Below are 21,658 nucleotides of genomic sequence, written 5' to 3'. Positions count from 1 at the left end.
CATTCAGCGGCGATGTCACACTCCATACTTTTTTCCACATTCGCTATTTTAAATTTGACAGGACGTTTTCTATGTAATTTATGCGGAGGAAGCCGATACCTGCACGTCAATTCCATAATGTCCAGAACGAAATAGCCTGTAGAAAAGCGCTAGATCAGTGTTTTTTTTTAAATTAAAATGTTGCATTGAAATTTGGTCGTGTTTGCCGGTGGTAAATTTGTATCTATTGCGCATTTAGACACAGCATCGTAATTAATTTTTGTTCATTGCTAATTTACAGGACTCCCTACTTCGCCTGACGTTGCCAATTATGGATCCGTTGGATCTGCCACTGGTAAGTCCTTCTAATCATTTAAAAATATTGTATTAATGAATTAACCGTTTACAAATGAAACTTTAAAAGATCGAGTTCTCAAAGCACTTCCTTGCCTCCGCTCAAGCAGCCCACATTTAAAAGCCTTACTTAACTGTAGCGTCACGGGGACCGTGTTACTTTGATATCGGTTTTGCGGTTTTCCTTTTTCAGTAGGCCTTCTCTTAATTACTAAAATTATTAAGTGGAAAACGTCTTCTTTTAAATATATGGTTTTTGTTTAGATATTTTATGAAATAATTATTTTACTGAGAACTTCCTCTCTTTAAAATCTACAAACCGCGATATCTAGATGCATATTGATTACAGTCATCAACCGAAAGTAATGTGATATAGCATTTTTGTATAAATTGTGATGATTCAAGTTTACAGCACAATTGACGATTTCAGTTAAGTATATAATTAAAACAAAAAATCGTGTGCAAATAGTATATTATGCAACAAGTGCTCAAGAACAATTCACTTGTTTATTAAACACTCGCTCCGCTGCGCTCCGCTCGTGTCAAATAACCTCTTGAGTCAAATGCCGTTTACCGAACGTGTTGCATACTATACTTTTTCGCAAAACAACACGAATACATTCACTAACATGACCGTCAGAATTCACAAACATCAAAATTTAAGCGAAAACATCCGATTGCTCCCAAACCCGCGTGGTAAAATCCCGGAAATGTCCGAAGTGGCTCGTAACCATGGGAAGCGAAATTGAGGTGGCAAAACGACGCTTTACAGAGGGGAGTAGAAAATAGTATATTATGCAATAAGTGGGGCATTTGACTCACAAGTTTATTTGACACGAGCGGAGCGAGTGTTTATTAAACGAGTGACTTAAAAAGTTTATCGAACGTGTTGCATACCATACCTTTTATACGACCGTTAGTTTTTGGATGCATTTTTGCAAAACAACACGATTAAATTCACTGACATGACTGTCAGAATTGACAAACGTCAAAATTCAAGGCGTGAGAAATATCTGCGAAAACATTAGATTGCTGTCAAACCCGTGCGGTAAAATCCCGGTATAGTGACACTTCCCGCACTCCTTGAATTTTGACGTTTGTCCATTCTGACAGTCTGTCAGTGAATGTATACGTGTTGTTTTGCGAAAATGAACCGAAAAACTAACGGTCGTAGAAAAAGTATAGTATGCAACACGTTCGATAAACTTTTTAAGTCGTTTATTAAACATTTGCTCCGCTGCGCTCCGCTCGTATCAAATAAACTCGTGAGTCAAATACCGTTTACCGCACTTGTTGCATAATATACTAATTTTTCTACTCCCATCTATGAAATACCTAATTACCCACCGTTCTAGCGTGCGGGAAGCGTCAGTTTCGTTTCCCACGAGCCACCTTTCCTGCATTTTACCGCACCGGTTTGGGACCGGGAACGGATGTTTTCGGAAATATTTCCCACGCTTTGAATTTTTACAATTGTCAATTCTGACGATCATGTCATTAAATGTAATGGTGTTCTGCAAAAATGTACTCAAAAACTAATACACAGAAACATGTTATGCAATATATCAGACAATTTAGATACTACGTGCTATGAGCTACATTTAACATCTAGTGGACAAGTCGGTAAGTAAAGTGCCATTTATAATTTATGTTTCTAACAGAAACCAATTCTACCATTTTCAAATATCCATGTCTGATCAGTACAAACAACACAAAATTGTTTTTTCTTGCTAATACGATCTTAAAAAGATAATCCTCTTAAAAGCTCTATTCTTGCATGATTTTCCTTCCAATTACAGTCTTTTGCTTTAAATATACTACTTAATGATCAATTGTAAATGTAAAACAAAAAAAATAACGTTTGTTGACTGGTATGCAACAAGTTCGGTAAACTTTTTAACTCACTCGTTTATCAAACACTCGTTTCGCCCGTGCCAAATAAACTCGTGAGTCAAATGTCGTTTACCGCACTTGTTGCATAATATACTATTGCAGTGACTCATAGCACAGGCCACTTTATGATTTTTGGAAAATTTAGTGATAGTTTGTATTTATCAATCCATCTTTTAATCAGCTCAATGCCCTTCTGTGTCTTTATTTTCGTCTAGCCTGATATGAAGTACCGCCGAAAACAATCACAGTATCACCAGCACATAATATTACTTTCCCATCTATATTTCATTCAGCTGGAGACTTATAGAGACTTAATAGAGGGATTGAAGAGGATGAGATCTTAATGCGTCCCTCGTGGAGTTCCATTTCTTTTAATGCAAGCATTGTATTTTTCTATTTCTTCAGAGGTATATTTCTTTCGGGGTTAATCAAGACGATTAATGTTATTATTATTATATCCATTTAACAAAAATACGATTATACATTAAGTCTCTTTATTGTTATCATTATTATTCTAAAGGTTGTTCATATCGTACTGTATAAAGTTTCTCTCCAGTTTTAATATATGCATTATAATCCTGTCTGCACCTTAACCAAAGCAAAAAGGGAAAAACGGCTGGTTTAATGGAGCGTTTCTTTTAGCGGAATTAAAAGGCGTCGGGAAATCTTGGTGGGCGGAATTGTCGAATTATTTCAGAGTGTGGACTCTCATTTTACCCTCCATTAAGTTTCGCGTCACAAGGTCGTGCTCGGAAAAGACAATAAGGACTCTCTGTTGCACGGCGGATTAACACGTCGGTGGTTTTAGGAAGTCCCGCGTACGGGGTAAAGTTTCCACATAAACCGAAACCCTGGATTTGAATTTAAAATGAATTTCGATTTGTTCCGAGGCTCTATTAAAATTGAAGTTGGGAGCTTCCTGTTACTGCCTAATGATATCGCCGATTTGCAGTCAAGAGAAGTTTGAAATATACTATGCTCGAATCGAATATCCTAAAATCATTACCATATCCCGTTGCCTTTTTTTGTTCCTTGATTTTTCTATTTCAGTACAATAATCGCCTGTACTAGGAGAGAAATCTTGTAAATAAAAATATTGAAAGGGCAGCGTAGATATCATAATAAACCCTCAAACACACTTTACTCGTGTGGAGTCATACTAGTAATATTTATTTTCATAACATAAAACTTTCTTAAATTTTTTAGTTTTTTCTTACATGTAACATTCCGAAAAATTGTTATCAACCAGATCGAAGGTATTTGAATCTACATACTTTATTGTTACTTTCGAAAAATCGACGAAATCGAATTTTTCGAAAGTATACGCGCTTGGCAACGAAACTCATATCTCGGAAACGGAGCGTCGTACAGCGTCGCCATTGGTACAGATGGAATCAGCGTCGAAAAAAACGTTTTAATTTTTTTGTCTGTCCCTTCTCCGTTCTTCGTTCTCGTAGACGCTTCATAAAAACTCAAATAACTTTGGAACCGTTGATGCTGAAATTTTGCTGCCCACGAGATACATAAGCTTATTATTATTATAAGCTGTCTTTTTTTTGCGATTTTCGTCTGTTTTTCGTATGAAAATGTCCAAGATTTGCAGCTATCGATTTCAAAGTGGCCACAAATATAGAGTTTAGAAACCTATTGAAATTGGGGCTGCTGGGGGGTCGGGAAGTATTTTTAAAAATTTAAAAACCGGATTTGCAGGATATCGAGAAAAAAATCATTTCTCCAAAATGGTATAGAAGATCGAAAACATTATTGAACCAGAAGGCGCGCGAAAATCATTTATTCTTGATGATTTTTTAAAAATGTACAGGGTGCGTCGGTAATTTACAAAAAACTGAAAATTGAGTTCCCCTTATATGGATAATTGACCATAACTAGAAGGCTGTGTTTCAGCTGCCATTTTCTTTCGCGCGACGATAGACTGCTAAAACTTTTGTATTTTATGTTTTCACATATTGTACAGGGTGTTCGGGATTTTCTGTACCACATTCAAAAGTGTAATAGATGCCTCAAATTTGTAACTATCGACTTCAAATTTAGCAGAGAAGTGAAAGTCCACACCCATATCTAAACTGTAGAAACTGGCAGCAATCAGGACTTACGTAGTTTTTTTTTAATTCTGAAATTTTTGTATTTCCTATTTCGTCTTCCGGAAAACACAAAGTTTCTTGATAGCTATTAACTTGATCGCCAAAATTATTTTACCAGGAGACGCGGAAGATTCGGTACTATAACTTCTATTTGAAGCATTTTTTCGTTTATGTACAGGGTTTCTCAATTATAGACAAAAATCTAAAACCTCCGAAAACAAAATTCGTGACAAATATGGCCAATTGGTTTGGTTTAACCAAAACTAACCAACAATTATTTGAAATTATAGAGCTATAGCATCCGTTTTTTCAAAAATCTTCAAAAAAGCACTGCATTTAAGACTTTCTAATTTTTTGGAAAGTCGAGATGTTTTTTCCGGCATGCATTTGGTTTTCGAAAAAACCGATCTACGCAGGATGCCATCCTCTTTTTATATAAGCATATTCTTACCCAGTTAGAAGAAAGGCAGCAGACAGCATGTGTTTTGTGCAATCTACAAAGAGCATTTGACTTGTTGATATTTAGTGGACAAGCTTTGTTTGTTTATATGATATTAGAGGTAACGCCTTAAATTGGTTAAGGTCTTTTCTTGGTCAAATTGAGAGATACCTTAGGATTTGAATACGTCTCTGATACCTCAGGGAAGCTTACTCGGTCCTTAATTGTTTATAATGTTTATAAATGATGTATTTTCATCTTTCCCCCATACCTACAGAAACGCATTTTACGGACTATACTGTTTAAGCCCTGGAATTTTTCATGTCCGAACCAATTTCCACAACACTCTTTATTTACACTTCCCAGTATGTACATAATAAATTGTGCCACGTATGTAAAAAGTAACTCTAATCTGTATATGCCCTCAAGAAACTCAGATATTCAGTACAGTTTAAGACCGAATCTTAACATAAAAATACCTACACATCGCAAATAGTCCCTCTGTTTTGACTGTAAAAATGTATAATAAATTGCCTATCGAACTGAAGGAGATAACTAGTCAAACAAAATTCAAATGCACTCTTAAAGACAAATTGCTACGCCTCGCCTATTACAATATTAAGAATTTTTGTTTGTTGTGATACCTTTTAATAAGTATTCGTTGTTTGTTTATCCAACAGTATTACTTATTATTATTATTATTATTATTATTTTTATTATTATTATTATTAATTTACTAAGATAATTTTATACTTTTACATTATGCTGACAATATTCAACACTTGTAAATCAAGTCTTATGGAAATAAAGCTATCTTTATCTTTATCTTTATGGCAAAAAATATAAAAAAAATTAAAGTAACATAAAAACTGCTAAAGATCCGTTAATTTAAATTGAACAGTCTCGATAATTGTCGAGAGCAAGTTTCAGATTTCATCTTTCATACGCCCGAGATATTTCAATCGCAATCGCAATTATTTTTGCAAATTAGTACATTTATCAAAGTGTGCGCTAACTCTGAAGTTCGGCAAGACGTGAAAGTCACTTTATACAGGGTGCATGCTCAATAAAATTACATCGATTTTGCGAAAGTTCCATAGTGGTCCACAGGAGCACTATAGAAATACAATGCGTCCCCCTATAACAACAAATCGCGATGCGGCTTCTTTTTGAATTACAAAGCAGCTTCGCGCAACGCGCTATAAACTTGCCCCGCCCAGCGACGATTTTTCGAAAACAATCTTGTTCTTTCTTGTGAGCAAATTTATTGTGAAAATTATCAAATATCTTATATCAAAAGCCTAGTTTAAAACGGGTTTGATTCTATTTTAGATAGCAAACTGTCATGTTCCAAAGAAAAGTTGAATTGTAATGACAAAATTCTTTAAAAATGTTTATTTACTACATCAAAATGAAATTGTTAGTAACAAGTCATTAACATTAATTATTAATTTTTTATATTTACATATATTTTGGATTCTTCCTGTGTGGGTGGTTTATAAATCAAATATAATTTAATTTTTACTTTATATGTGAGAAATTTACTCAAAAGTATTTTCCCAAGTTTCTCTATACTTTTCTTACGCTATGTGAAATAAAAAAATATTTTTTACGGAACATGAAGCCACATTGATTAGAAGTAAAAGACCTTACTAAAATTCCACAAAACCTAATTTTTGAAACACTTTGCATATAAGCTTTATCTAATCTGTAGGTATTGCTATGCTACCTTCTAAATCGCTTATAAATTTAAATTATTTTTGAAAAATTAAAAGAGTATAAGGAAATCTGCCACAGAGCCATAATTCTAATAGCGGCCACTAGGGGACATATACATTACAAATATTGAACTGAGGTGGCTTTTACTTCATGAAAATCCATTTATCAAAATAAATAAGAACTAAAACTTCAGATTTTCACGAAATTATATATTATGACATGACAATTGTTTCGACAACACCGTGTCTTTATCAAATGTAATATTTACAAACTACCTACTACTATTCAGTGCTATTTGTTTAACGGCTACAATCCGTCCATTATAGATAAAATTATAAATAAAAAACAAATACAGACAACAGTAGATTCTATTTATCCGAAACCAAATACAGAACACGAACAATTTAAAACAATTACATACATAGAGGAACCTAGCGAAACAGTTTCAAAACATTTGTCAAAATGTGGTTTAAAAATAGCTTTCAGAACTAACCACACAATAGGAAAATATTTAAAAAACAATAAAACGACATATCCAAAATCTCAAAAATCAGGTGTCTACAGGTTGAAATGCGGATCTTGTCCTAAAATTTATATTGGACAAACAGGTAGATCCTTCAAGAAACGCATTAACGAACATATAAGAGCGTTTAAAAAAAATAGTCTAGATTCTAATTATGCTACACACTTAAACACAGAAAAACACATTTTTGACGACAATTTTGATATATTACGCACAGCCACAAAAAGTAGAAAATTAAATTGGAAGCCATTGAGATTATCATAATGAGACATTCAAATGTATTGCTTAACGATCAATTAGATTCAAATACCTCTCCTTTATTGAACTTAAATTCTCCCAACAACATTAATTATGGTTTGATGGTCATTTTTGGGTATATATAGTAGCAGCTAGTTTGTAAATATTACATTTGATAAAGACACGGTGTTGTCGAAACAATTGTCATTTTAGTTCTTATTTATTTTTCTGAATGCAATTTCCTCGTGTAAAAATAATACTAGCACGTATTGTTCCCCACCTAGTTTTCCAATTGCCAAAAATCAAACTAGACTTTCGTTTTCATTATGTCTTACTATAGCATTTTTTGAAGTTTTGAAACTGGCCTTTCTCAAGAACTGTGGCATAATGTTTACAAAACACTTCAATTCAGTTATATATTTTTTACCTCGTAACAGCATTCATGAGAACATCAAAAGTAACCGGTTTTTTAACGAAACATAGAGAGTTTGTTGCCGTAAGCATATTCGAATCTGTTATATAGATCCGAACTGAAAACATTCGAAAAAGCTTTTAAAAATTATTAATTGAAGCGAAAAAACAGATTAGACGAGACGGGTAAAAGCACTACTCAAAAATAAAGGGTAGTTGTGAAGCAGCTTGTTCCTATATAACTTTAAGCTGAGTTAATTAAGCCATTTCCATGCCTACGGCTGCATACCATCTATTAATTAACGAAAATGTCGTATTACGACTCCGAAATACTTGCTGCTATTAGTCGCCTTTAATTGAAATGTTTTTATGCTAACGTGTTGTTAATGAACCTGTTCGCTAAAAAGCAGTTTTCGTATTCACGTTTGACTAAGTCAAATCAATTGCATGGACATTTTGGTACGTTCCTTGTAAATCATCCTGGATATGACTACTGTAATAGTTTTTACAAAACTTCTGGATTCCTCCTGCGTCGGTTTTTGCTGAGTCGAACTTGCAAACGTTTCGCCAATCATCCTGTTGACTTCTTCAGAGCTTTACTGAAACTGGCTCGCATGTTAGTCTGTACCTGCTTATGTATTGTTTGAGGGGGCTTAGCTAAATGAGGGGCATAAACACCGTCTCGGATGATTGTCATCGCAAACATATTTATGGAAGCCTTTGAGAAGAAAGCTCTCGACACCTTCCGTGTAAAACCAAAATTATGGACACGCTACGTCGATGATACTTTTGTTATTTGGACTCATGGTCAAGAATCCTTAGTAGATTTTCTAAGAAATTTAAACTCTATATACCCTAACATATGTTTTACTACTGAATTAGAAAGTAATAAAAACCTCCCATTCTTAGATATTATTATCAATGGAAAATCAGACCAAACATTTGGTCATTGTCTGCTAGTCTCTCTAATAATTTCCACATTAAAGATATTAGGCGTTCCATCACAACATACACTTCACTACAACCTTCCAATTGCAATGAAGCCGAAGCAATGATATCGCCGATTTGTAGTCAAGAGAAGTTTGAAATATACGATGAATCGAATATCCTTAAATCATTACCATATCCCGTTTTCTTTTTTTGTTCCTTGATTTTTGTATTTCAGTACAATAATCGCCTGTACTAGGAGTGAAATCTTGTAAATAAAAATATTGCCAGGGCAGGGTAAATAACATACTAAAGCTTAAAAACGCTTCACTCGTGTAGAGTCATACTAGTAACATTTATTTTCATAACATGGAACTTTCTTAAATTTTTTAGTTTTTACGGTAGAACGAAGATAGAAGCAAATATTTCTTACATATAACATAGCGGGAAATTATTATCATCCAGATCGAAGATATTTCAATCTACATACTTTCTTGTTACTTTCCAAAAATCGATGAAATCGAATTTTTCGAAAGTATACGCGCTTGGCAACGAAACTCATATCTCGGAAACGGTGCGTCGTACAGCGTCGCCATTGATACAGATGGAATCAGCGTCGAAAAAAAGTTTTTATTTTTTGTCTGTTTGTCCGTTCTCCGTTCTTCGTTCTCGTAGACGCTTTATAAAAACGCAAATAACTTTGGAACCGTTCATGCTGAAATTTTGATCCTTCTAAACTGCCCACGAGATACATAAGCCTATAGGAATAAGCCTATAGCAAATGGCCGCGTTTGGAAATTAGCATCTGTGTTTTTTTTTGCGATTTTCATCTGCTTTTCGTACATCATCATGAAAGTGTTCGTGAATTAGAAACTAATAAAAACCTCCCATTCTTAGATATTATTATCAATGGAAAATCAGACCAAACATTTGGTCATTGTCTGCTATTCTCTCTAATAATTTCCACATGAAATATATTAGGCGTTCCATCACAAAATACACTTCACCACAACCTTCCAATTGCAATGAAGCCGAAAGCATTTGCCACTGTTGTCCTTCCTTACATTCAAAATATCACTGACCACATATCAGAAGTTCTAAAGAAATATAACGTCCAAACCAGATTTACCACTTGTCCAAAAATCTATCATCTTCGATCCGTCAAAGACAAAATTCCATTTGAGATGCCAGGAGTTTACAGCATTCCATGCATATGCGGCAAAGAATACAACTAGACCCAAAGAAGATGAAAGAGCTTTAAGACTAAGATAAATAAACTCATCAGCAGTTACCAACGAAAAATCCGAGAGTCTATAGGCAAAGTAACAATCTTAACCGCGACCTGTCACCACCAATATGGAGTCGATGTTTATGCCCCTCATTTAGCTCCTTCTCCTTCAAACAATATAAAAGCAGAATAAAATAATAGCAAGTGTCAGTCAAGCTCTGAAGAAGCCAACAGGATGATTGGCGAAACGTTAGCAAGTTCGATTCAACAAAAACCTACGTAGGTGGAATCTAGAAGTTTTATAAACAGTCATTTCGTGTTTTCGAAGGGATTTTTTAAATTTTCTCCATGGAAACTCCATAAAATAGCCATAAATTTCTTTCACGATAGTGCGTAACGTTTATTACAGCTGGGGATGATAACAATACGCTGGTGGGGTCCGATAATCAATATGACAGTGTGGAATGCTAGAACGAGTTAGATTTAGCAGCAGCATTATCAGAGATGTTATTTTTGTCATGAAAACATTTGAGATTTTTAGTTAGTTAAATAAGAACAAACGTTGTTCAGATTTTCACATAAATATATTTAAATGACAGCTGTTTCGGAAACACCGTGCCTTTATCAAATGCGAATATCAAACGGTACCGATGTTTATAAATACAAAACAGGTAGTAATTGCTTAATGTGAGGTATTACATTGAGATTTAACAAGGGGGATCCATTCAAATCCAGTTGGTCATTAAGTAATACATTCGAACCTCTCATCTTATTAATCTCCATAGCTTCCAGTAAATTTAATTTTCTACTTTTTGAAACACAGTACAGTACAATTTTTGAGATTTTTGCTTAATCCTTTTGGGTTTTATTAAATAACAGCTTCAACTGTTCCCTAAAATTATCTTATTCTTTGCAATACAACTTTTTAGGTATCGATAACTCGATGATTTCGATAGGTAGACCCAATGAATAATATATGGTTGAGAAGTTGACTCTGAGAAGGAGAAAATAAGTTGAGTTGGCAAATTATTATGCTGGTCCACAAACAAAATATTTCATTACCACACATCTCATTTTCCTTTCCTCCTTTACATTACTGCTTCTCCCAATACAGTAATGAAGCCCTTCTTAATATGATTCGTTCGGTTACATTAGTAATTTTAAAAACGTCGTTACTGAGACAACTATCAAGTTATGAATTTGTTCATAATATGATATCTAATAAAATAAAATATCCCATCGAATAGTGCAGTTGTTTGTAATAGTGCTGTTTATTTACAGCACCTTAGCTGAGGAAAATTTTGGTCAATACTCCCAAAGTTTCTCTATCTACAAGAACTTGCGTACTATGATGCTTCAAAAAGGCATGTCGGATATTTATGATGGGGATTTCCGGAGGTCTTCCAGAATATTTTCAGGTTGTTTTGTCCCCCCGCCACCTACCCACCAAACTTTTTTGCGTGACGTCACTTGAACACTTGTACATTTATACTTCTTATTAGTAGTAAGAAAGAACTGAGTAAACTATCAATGGGTTCTGCTGATTTTCTTCTCCACTGAATGAATCTTGTTGTGTAAGTTCACTTCAACTTTAATATAATGCTGGATGCGCAAGAAAAGAATTGTACACGATAAGCCAAAGCCAAGCAAATAGATATACTCCTTTAAAGTAAAAGTAAATGCGATATTTTAATTAACTGCTAATTAACCCAAACTCAACTTAGGTACTAGTTAGGAAAAAGTTTATAATTAACTATGCCAATGAATAAAAAAAAATCGTCTTTGTAATTCCACGCGTAAGCATCTTTATACAAAAATATATTTAACATGAAACACGAACTCAAATTCATAACGTAAAAACTGAAACTGTTTCAGTTAAGCTCTGAAGAAGCCAGAAGAAGATTTGTAAATAACTGGTTAGTTAGTTGAAGATTATTTTATACTCTTCAGCTTGCTAAATTAAATTTCCGTCAAACCCGTTCTGTGCCTAACAACTCACTGTAAATTGTCTTCTATTACAAATTTTAAAATCTGGCAACCTTTCTGCAAAAAACCTATGAGAATTAGATGAAGTTAACTGAATAATAATGCAACGATAACCACTGGGAATAGTATTTTTGATGTTACTTGGCCTTGCGCGGCTATGCGTTATTGCTTATATCCTTTGAGACCCCCACGCAACCAAAGCCGCATTTCCTATTAATCCCCGCAAAACAACGCCGCCAATGTTTAGTTTACCTTTATAGTAGTTTAACAAGATATTGATTGTGGGACCCGGAAAAGCAATTATTCGGAAGAGGAAAATAAATCTAACGCTCGAAAACCAGAGATAATTATGACTGGCGGCTATAAACTACGCCTAGATGTTTCCAGCCGTCGCTGATTTATTTTCCAGAGTTTACAAATAACGACCTCCCATCGAAATCTATTTTGACGTGTATTTTGTAAACATGGGACGTTTGCTTCTCAACTAACTAAGCTGTGTCAATTTTGAGATGGCGTAGAGTATTTGTACTTTTTGGAACTCTGAAATACGTTATTTGGTATGCTAATTTAAATATCTTACCACTACCAACATGTTATTCAAACTATATACGAGAGGGACATTATCCGATATTATTACTTCCCACGAAACCTTTTATTGTCTTTAATATTATTTCTGAACATTTGCCAAAGGCAAAAGATAAAGATACTCAATTAATATCGACACCAATTATTTCAATCAAAAATGCATCAGAAAATAATTGTTCCATAAACTTGTATTTATGACCGTACATACCGTACATTGTTTTGTTGTTTTTATTCCAATACTTTTCATTTTTATTTTTTATTAGTCTTGATACTGTGATATTGTATATTAAATAAAATATGAAATGCATATTGCGTATAACCTAGGAATTGTTAGAGAGTGCCGCAATTCCTGTAAATGAGTTATTGTTGGTTGATAAGTAACTTGGCGCTGCTGAAGAATGAGCCGTAAGAATTTCGCAAAGTTTTAGGAACTCACGCTACCAGTTGCCGTATTTTTTTTTAATGAAAACGCCATGTTGAATATTGAACTTTTTGAAATTGAAGATGAGCAATATTAAGTAAAATGCTTGGCGGAAATTATTTTCACGCGGACTGAAAAGATTTTCAAACGATCTTTAATTTGGAATATCATCACAGTATATGTTTTTACGTTTATATAACTTGGTATTTGTTTTTTAATGGAAGAGCAGGTTCAAAATTGTTTTAAGTATTAACTGGCACCTGTTTGAAAGTAATGCGATAAAACCGCCCAATAAAATACTTCCTAGGATACCATTTCAACTTGACCTCAAATTATCATTATTCTTAACGTAGCACAGCCGCATATCTTTAAATGGTCTATATACTTTTACTTTGACTTACTTTTCTACTTTTACACTCAAAGTTTTGAAATGCGTTTATTTTTCTAATAGTTTTATAGACTTTAGTCATGAGGTTGATTTACCACAAGTGGAGCAACCAACAATATTACAATACAGCAATCAGCAATCAAGTTTCTCTATACATTGCTAAAATAAAATGTCTTCGACAAATTGACACGCGTTACAGTTCTGAAAGGAAATGTATACGGCAACAAATCCAATATGGATGGGAAATACTGGAGAGATTCTGAAGACTCGATAGAATTCTCAACATTTTATTTTATATGTCTAAGTAAAGTAAATATTCAATGCTCTTGGATTTTTATTTAGGAATGTTTATTTTTTAATTTTGGTTAATTATGAACTCGTTAAGAAAATATTCCTGAAGCCTTAATTTAATTCTCGATATTGACTTCTGGTAAAGTTATATAAACTAATTAGTTTTCTGCATTGTATTATTTAGAATATCACACAGACGACACACACTTCCGGTGTGTGTTGTCTACCAACTTCCAGAACAAGTCTTTAGAAAGCGGTTTAGAAGTTGACTCAAGGATTTAGTCGTTTCTTCTTATTATGATTCACGCATCATCCTATAATTGGAAGACTGTAGTTAGTGCGTTAAAGGACTTCTCACTATTATATTTGGCTGGATCTATAGAGTTGATTGAACTAAGTTTGTATTCAACCAAAAATAATCGAGTGTTCAGTTTTATTAAATTGTTCAATTAAAATTCAATTTTTTGTGACCCAGTTATTATAAATAAAATAAAAACTTGAATCATTAGATCCGTTAACATCGGACAAATGTTGTTCTTTTTACCCTCTCATCGTTCAATTATAAGCCTGCCATTTGTGGTTCGGGAAAAAAAAAGCCATTTTACCTATCATTGTATTCATATAAATCTCGTCGAAAAATTATGAAGAATAGTAAACGAAAAATCCTCGTACACAAAAAAGACCAGATCGCAAAATCACAAACTATAGGGCTATTTGCCTTATCTGCAGTTTCTGTAAACTTTCAGAATCTCTCCTGTAAAATACTTCATGTTGTTAAGAACCAAATAGTCCCCCAACAACATGGTTTTTTTAAAGGAAGATCTATTTTACCAATTTAACGACTATGTTTTAGTATATTTCTGAGGCTATTGATGAATGTTCTCAAATGGACGTCATATATCTTCATTTTTCAAAAGCGTTTGATCGCCACAAAATTCTAATTCACAATGTAATGAGCTTGATGTCACTTTTTTGATGTATGTGGACGACGTCAATTTTTTTTAATAAAATTCAGTGTTCAGACGATTATCTTACTCTCCAGTGTAGTTTGAAACAAATCAACAATTGGTTTTTAAATAATAACTTGCAACTTAATACAGCCAAGTGTACTGTACTGTAAGTCTCTTTTACTGTTACGAGTGATGAAATTCTCTCCCGTTCTTTGCTTATGAGAAACTCCGGTATCGATCTTTTTGGAGTGATCCTGCCATGAAAGATGAATAATTCTAAAAACTTAGTTACCGTTTTATTTGGTGCTCTATTTTTTTATAGAAACAATTTGTTTGAATGGCATTAAATTCTTACATTCACACCACTTCTTCAAGCTGAACTGCTTATCTCTACTATCATTTTATTAATGTAGATCAGTCATTGCTAAACAAAGTCTTCTACAAAACAGAAGCGGTCCTGTGGAAGACAAAACAAATCTGAGAACGCATTTTATATTTTAACACATGCTTTTTACCTTTAAATGCGACTCGAATAGCCTCAAATTGAGCGTCATTGTCCTTGGACTGAGAATATTTCTAAAAGAAAATCAAATTGGAAAGAAAATTGATTTCTATTTCAGTCTTCAATTTAGAAAGCTCCGTTTGTTAGTGGCGCACAAAATGTATTGCATTAATTGATTAGAGATCCCAATCCCGTCGTATATTTGAAGAATAAAAAAAATCCCCTTGTTAATGCAACTACTAGTGCAATACAAATAAATGCTTAGGTGAAACAATTTTTTGTAAAGCTGGGACTGCCTGGAAGAAGTGTTACTATACTTCCTTTTTAACATTTTTAACAAACTAAAAGTCAACGGATGTACCTTTGACCAAAAGGCCTCAAAAAAGGTCCGCCGTCTTGAAAATCTGTACTTTTGGACAAATCAAGAGAGCAAAATTGAAGGACATACAAAATAAGTAGGAAATATATATTTCCAGCCTTTTACCTATAATCGTATTGAAGATATAATAGCTACAATTTTTTTAAAATAGTGAAAATTTATTGTGATATCAGAAAGCTACAACATCTTTCAATAAATACAAAATAAAATGCACAAATGATAATGATTTTAGCTATGTCACAAAATCTTTGGAAAATACTCTATGACATCATAGTTCTGAATCTGAAATTGGGTGGAAAAAATATTTCCATCTTTTTTTGTATGTCTCTAAGAGAAAATTGGCATATTTCCTTTTTATTCGCATCTAAATATTGACAAAATTTTTTGAAAGCATCTACACTTTCTGCATCTTCCGGTCTACCATCTCATGTCGTTATCTTAGTATTTGTGAAAGATGCATAACAACTTCGATGAGAGCATGCTTCCGCTGCAAGCAGATCTATTTGAGGTATTATATATTATATTATTTTCTTTCTCATTGTTTTTTGATTGTATTTTTAACTTAAAATGTTGTGACAAGACTGGTTTTATTAGCTCGATTTTGACGGTTATGAAGACATTTCTTATTGTAAAAAATACATTCGGATTTAAAGTTGACATCGGACTTGGAACTTCTTAAGTGTAGTCCCTTCTGCATTTTACGTGAACTGTCAGCTCAGTTTTCTTCTCCCATAAAATCAACTTTGCATCATTTCAATCCTCGCTTGCTTTTTTCAACATTTGTAAGCCCTTCTGTTTAATTTTAACTGTATCTGTTTTTCCGATCAACGTTAAGCCGCACAGTACACATACATCCATTATTCTGAAACAAAAAAATCAACTATCAGAGTTTTCCTGAATCTTACGACCGCGAAGACAACATCGTAGGTCCAACTATGAAAGCTATTGACCGTGTAATTTGATAAACATAACCTCACTTAAATATTGAAAAGGGTTATTGATTTTACTTACATCTGAGTGCAACGTAGCTGATAATGTGCTCTTCTACTATTCTCTCTTTTCAAGTAGCATGGAAAATGAATAAATTCAAGTCAATTGAGTAACCTCACTTACCTGGAAATCCTGCAATTTTGCCTTTTCTAATTTTAGATGAGCTTTTTCCAATAGAAAGTATTTTTTTGTCCTAACAATGTTTCTATTCAACACCTGAAGTAAAAGCTGAACACCAATCAAACAAACAAATAAACAACGAATTTGGTTATTTCCTTTTACCGCTCAACAAAACTATTTTTTAAACGTGAGTAGATGTAGGCCTACTATAGCCGGTCAAAAACGGAAACCCGAGAAAAAAATCGCGTGTTTTTTTATTGTCCGTTAAAGATAAAATTATTGTTAATCATCATTATAAACTTTATACAAAGTGAGCATGTAGTAGTCAAGTACATTTGCAAATTTTCACTATTTAAAAAAAAATTCTAGGTATTATATCTTCAAAAGACTGGAAATATATATTTCCTACATATTTTTTTAAGCCCCTCAATTGATATTTTTTGATATATGTTTTGGAGATGATTTTGTCTAACAGTACCGATTTTCAAGATGGCGGTCCTTGAGGCCTTTTGGCTTTATGAAAATTGGTTCCACCTTCCCCATTACTAACAACTTAGTTCTATTGTACTATACTGCACGATTCCTCCATCTCTCCAAGCGAATAATCCCCTACCAACTAAACGGACAGGTATCGTAATAAATCCCAAATACGACCGTCCCGTAAATTATTTTATAGCTAGCTCCCCACGATTTAATTTGAGAATACCCCGCCATTCTGGAATATCTCGTCATATTCCGAGTACTTTATCCGCACCGCTCGCAATATTCATGTCCCGCAGGGACGTTGTTAAATTCCCAACTGTTCCTTAATAACAAATACGTGCTAGATATGCTTTGTGCACTGACAATGTACCGTTCGAGGAACTCTATTGAAGTTTGTGATTCATTTGGAGAAGATACAGTGTACGGTCGCGGTTTAACCAAGGATATATGTTTCGCCAAGTGGGAGAAGCAAAATTAATTTAGTTTCAAAGTCAACTCAATTTAAACGGAGTTCGATCGAGCCCGAAGAGACGCAGACGCTCGTTGATTTGGCCGGAATTAATGGGTTAATTGTTTTATTTACGTAAATTGATTATGGGAATCTTGTTTAAGATAGAACTATGTTGATGTGGGACCCGTGATAACAATTTACAAATAGCGGAGTTGCAAGGTTCGACTTAATACGTTATCACAATAAAAGTCACTAGTGTAGGTACAAGTATAATAGGTATCCCGATGTTCCTACCGTTTGCATACCAGACTTGTCTGGCCACATTTGAGTTCGAGCGTATGGAAAAATATCGTTAAAACTGACCAAAACAGACACATGAAAAACTGACAGCAAAACATATTTTGTACTATCTTGTAGAACTTGTGTCACAGATGGCGGTTTTACTATATTTTAATTATTATTACTATAGATTAAATATATATAAGAATATTCGAATATCCGAAGAATATATGTGAGTATTACGACGACTCCAGAGAAAAAATATTTTAAATAAAGGGCAATTTATTACTGGAATAGTAAATTATTTAGCAAACTGATGCCAATAATAAATTTATTTTATGGATGATGTGAAGAACATATAGTAGAATAAAGATAATAACAGATGTATGTACTTTTTCAGCGTCTAAAACATTTAAAACATATCATAAATAATTAGAACGGACAAGGTTATATTTCGTATAATGCGTAGAAGTCAATATTTAAATTATAATTTCCACATCTACTTTCTTTGCTTCTTTAATTAACACTCAAAAAATTAAAATTATTATTGAAATAGAAAATACTTATTAGTTGTGAGTTTTTCTTCGATACCAATACAGTTCCTTCGATGACCCTTTTTTCTTAATGCGCTTCTTAGCTAGATCGTGATTATCGCTTAAGTTAATCACCGTTTTGTCAGTTGAAATTGATTTGAATTTAACGTGAAAGAGGAAAGAAGAACATATTTTCTAAACTTTTTATTGACTGTTGCAAAATCTGAAATACTTGTATCAACTATTCGGCCAGACACTACAACAAAATCGGCCGGGATTTCTTTTAAAAAACATATAAAAACGTCCCAACACATTTCGGTACAAAAAATTATTACAGTTGATTTTCTCTAATATTTCACATGAAAATTGTTACTAAAACTCTTGAAAATGAAACTGAATTTCCGATTTCTTTGCGAAAATTCTCCGAGTTTGGTATTTCTAAACATAATTTGCTGGGTTGCGAGGAAATTTACAGTTTCAATCTTACAAATTAGCGAGTTTACGGGCCAGGAAAACGCGAAAGTTTGAGCGAGTGCAACATGGCAAAGTTCCTCATAATTAAAATAACTTAATTCTACATAATTTTAAATGGTAATATAACACAATTTATCTTTACAATTTTAAATAGAAAGAGTCACTCAATCTCTCAACCTCATTTAGCCAAATAATGAATTAAATTTCATATTTCATTCTCGTCGACTTTTCATTTTGTAAATTTTTGGTCATCCTTTCTTGGAAATCTTTCTGGTTTTCACACATTCAAAGCTTTTTGTGAAGTGTTATCAGGAGTGCCTCAAGGATCAATTTTGGGTCTGCTATTATTTTTACTGTATATATTTGATTTGGGTACCGCGCCGCTATTTTGCCAATCTCAATCATATGATGACGTTACCCAGCTTGTTTATTTTTTGGACGCGTTCCATTATGATAAGGTAGAAGCAGATATTAATTTCGATCTGTACTTATAGTGACAGACATGTTTTAAGGTTAAATGCGGCTTAAACTGAGGTGCTACTCTTTGCTCGCGAAGGCCAAAAATTTAGGAGTAACGGTGGACGTATCATTAAGATTTAGTGGGCACATTTCACATTTAAGTAAAAGAACTTACCTTTTACTTAAGACCTTATATGCCAATAATCATATATTGAAACTTAAAATTAGGAAAGAACTGTGTGAATCATATATTATGTCTGCATTGTCATATTGCCTCGTATTGTTTTACTCATGTTTAATAACAAAAGATACAAAACAACTGTTGTAGGTGTGTGTATGGCTTAAGGAAATATGACCACATGTCCCCTAAAATTAAATTTTTGCAGTGGTTGAGAATAGACAATTTATTTGAGTACATATTCGCTGTATTAATATACAAGATCTTCAATACTTCTAACCCTTCCTATTTAAAAGATAAGCTAGTTTTTCGCTGTGAAACCCATAACCGATCTGCTCTTTATGAGCAGGGGTAATTCCCTAATTACTTACTTTCTTTTTCTTTTGTTTATATTTCATTTCTCTTTAAACCGGGTTCTTTTGTTACAAATTATATTGTCATAAAGGTGTATAATATATCGATTAATTGTGTTGGGTTAATGTTGGGCAGCTAACTTAGTCAGCTAAACTTCGCGCTTTGAGAATTTAGTATTGTATACTGTGTATTATGTACATAGACTATACCTTCTGCCTAAGAGAGTACTGATTTACTGGGTCTGCTGAAATACTGTAATTTATACAATAACGAAAAAACGAAAAAAATGTTAAATAGTTACTAGCAATGGTCACCAAACACACTTAATTAAAGTCGTAAACAATTTCGATTTATTTTATTTCAATTTTTTTTTAAATGCATTTTTCGGAAAAGGGAACGAGAGGTTTAATATTTTCAAAGTTACCTTCATCCCTCCCGTTTACGATATTTAGTCAGGAGTAATTAGTTTTAGCCGGTACAAGATGATAGTTACAAGCACGATAAGTTACCGACCTTTTTTAATTAGTTACACACGCGAGCAGCCATTAAACCTGCTAATACAACAACCAAAGCACGCTTTAGCCTCCAAGTAGCCCTGTTAATTTACCGTCGTAATTTATTATGAAGGCCCACTTTGATTACGTTTTTTTTATATCGACATTCCATGTAAAATTTGAAATTTCGTCAGCTATAAATATTTTATGGAGCTTTCTGACTTTTTAAAAGATTTTTACTTATAAGTTAAGTTTTATATAGAAATCTAAGTAAAACATTAACTTTAAAATATAAATTACAATTTATCTGTGATGGCACACTGTTGTTTTCCCACAGCGTATCATTTGTCGTCCCCTCTTTGATTTCGGCATATCTTTGTTAGAGTGGAAGTTTTATTTGAGTAATGTATATATTTTTTATTTCAGATTTTTGTTAAAAATTTTCTTTTCATGCAGTGATTTCGAAAGTCTCATTTTGCGCAACTTTGGGATCTTGTAAACGGAAATAAGTCAATGTTTCCAGATAGGGTGGCTTTGAAGGATTCTGGTTAACCCTGCGTTTTCTGATTTTACGAGAAAACATTTGTGAATTTGTTTATTAAAAATTCGGAAAATAAGTAGAAATGTGGAATGCTCTACATTTGCGTTTAGGCAACCTCTAAAATAAACAAAAAATAGATACATTACCTTTAAAAATAAAAATTTTATTTGTTTATTTAAGTTAGTCTTCTTCTTCTAATGTGTATCCACTAGTGGATGTTTGCGATAACTTTTTCCCTTCCTTCTCTATTGCTTGGGGTGCGTATATCGACTGTACATCGTGTAGCCCTGTCCACTGTCTGATATTTCGTACCCAAGACATTTTTTCCTTCCGATCCCTCTCCGGCCATTGATCAGCAGGTGCAAGAATTGGTATTTCGTGTTTCTCATCATATGTCCCAGATATGCCGTTTTTCTCTTCTTTCTCATCTCTAAGGCCTACAATTTATTGATTGTATTCGCCTTTAGTGTCCAACTTTCTAAACCGTGAAGAGGCACTGACCACTCTTAGTATTTAGCATTTAGGTTAAAGTCAAAATCGGAACAAATAAGCAACTTTCAAAACCTTCAGAATGCCTGTCGAGCCTGTTCAATTCGACCAGCCAGATGCTCAGGTACCTAAATTTATTTTCTCTTTCTATGGGCTTTGCGTTAAATGTTAGGGTAGAGTTTTCAATCATATTTGAGTTTCTAGAGATAATCAAAAACTTTGTTTTTTTGGTGTTGATATTCATGCCCATTGATTTGTTCTGTTCTCTTATCTTGTTGACTAGTTGTTGTAGGTCGTGTATGTCGTGTATATTAATTTTGATCCCCTCTCCGCGTCATCCAAAGCCATCTGAAAAATCGCGTCCGAATACAGGTTGACCAATACACATCCCTGCCGCACTCCCCTTCCAATCTGTATGGTGTTGGCCATATTGTTGCCTCGTTACTTTCGAAAATCGATGAAATCGAATTTTTCGAAAGTATCCTCGTATAAAAATTTT

The 21,658-nt window shown here is 33.5% G+C and overlaps 1 protein-coding gene across 2 annotated transcripts in view; it reads left to right on the top strand.

The window, feature by feature from the left end:
- The window catches only part of LOC132699119 (cytochrome b5 reductase 4-like), a 103,500-nt gene that overhangs the window by 846 nt on the left and 80,996 nt on the right, over positions 1–21,658 (top strand). For both annotated transcript variants that reach the window (XM_060665631.1, XM_060665630.1), the window contains exon 3: positions 281–334. In XM_060665631.1, the coding sequence (XP_060521614.1) occupies positions 281–334 (54 nt within the window). The remainder of the gene's footprint in view (positions 1–280; positions 335–21,658) is intronic.

The sequence above is a fragment of the Cylas formicarius genome, unplaced genomic scaffold (assembly GCF_029955315.1).
Source record: "Cylas formicarius isolate icCylForm1 unplaced genomic scaffold, icCylForm1.1 PGA_scaffold_3__17_contigs__length_32017465, whole genome shotgun sequence".
Lineage (NCBI taxonomy): Eukaryota > Metazoa > Arthropoda > Insecta > Coleoptera > Brentidae > Cylas > Cylas formicarius.
This window is presented reverse-complemented; position numbering and strand designations above follow the sequence as displayed.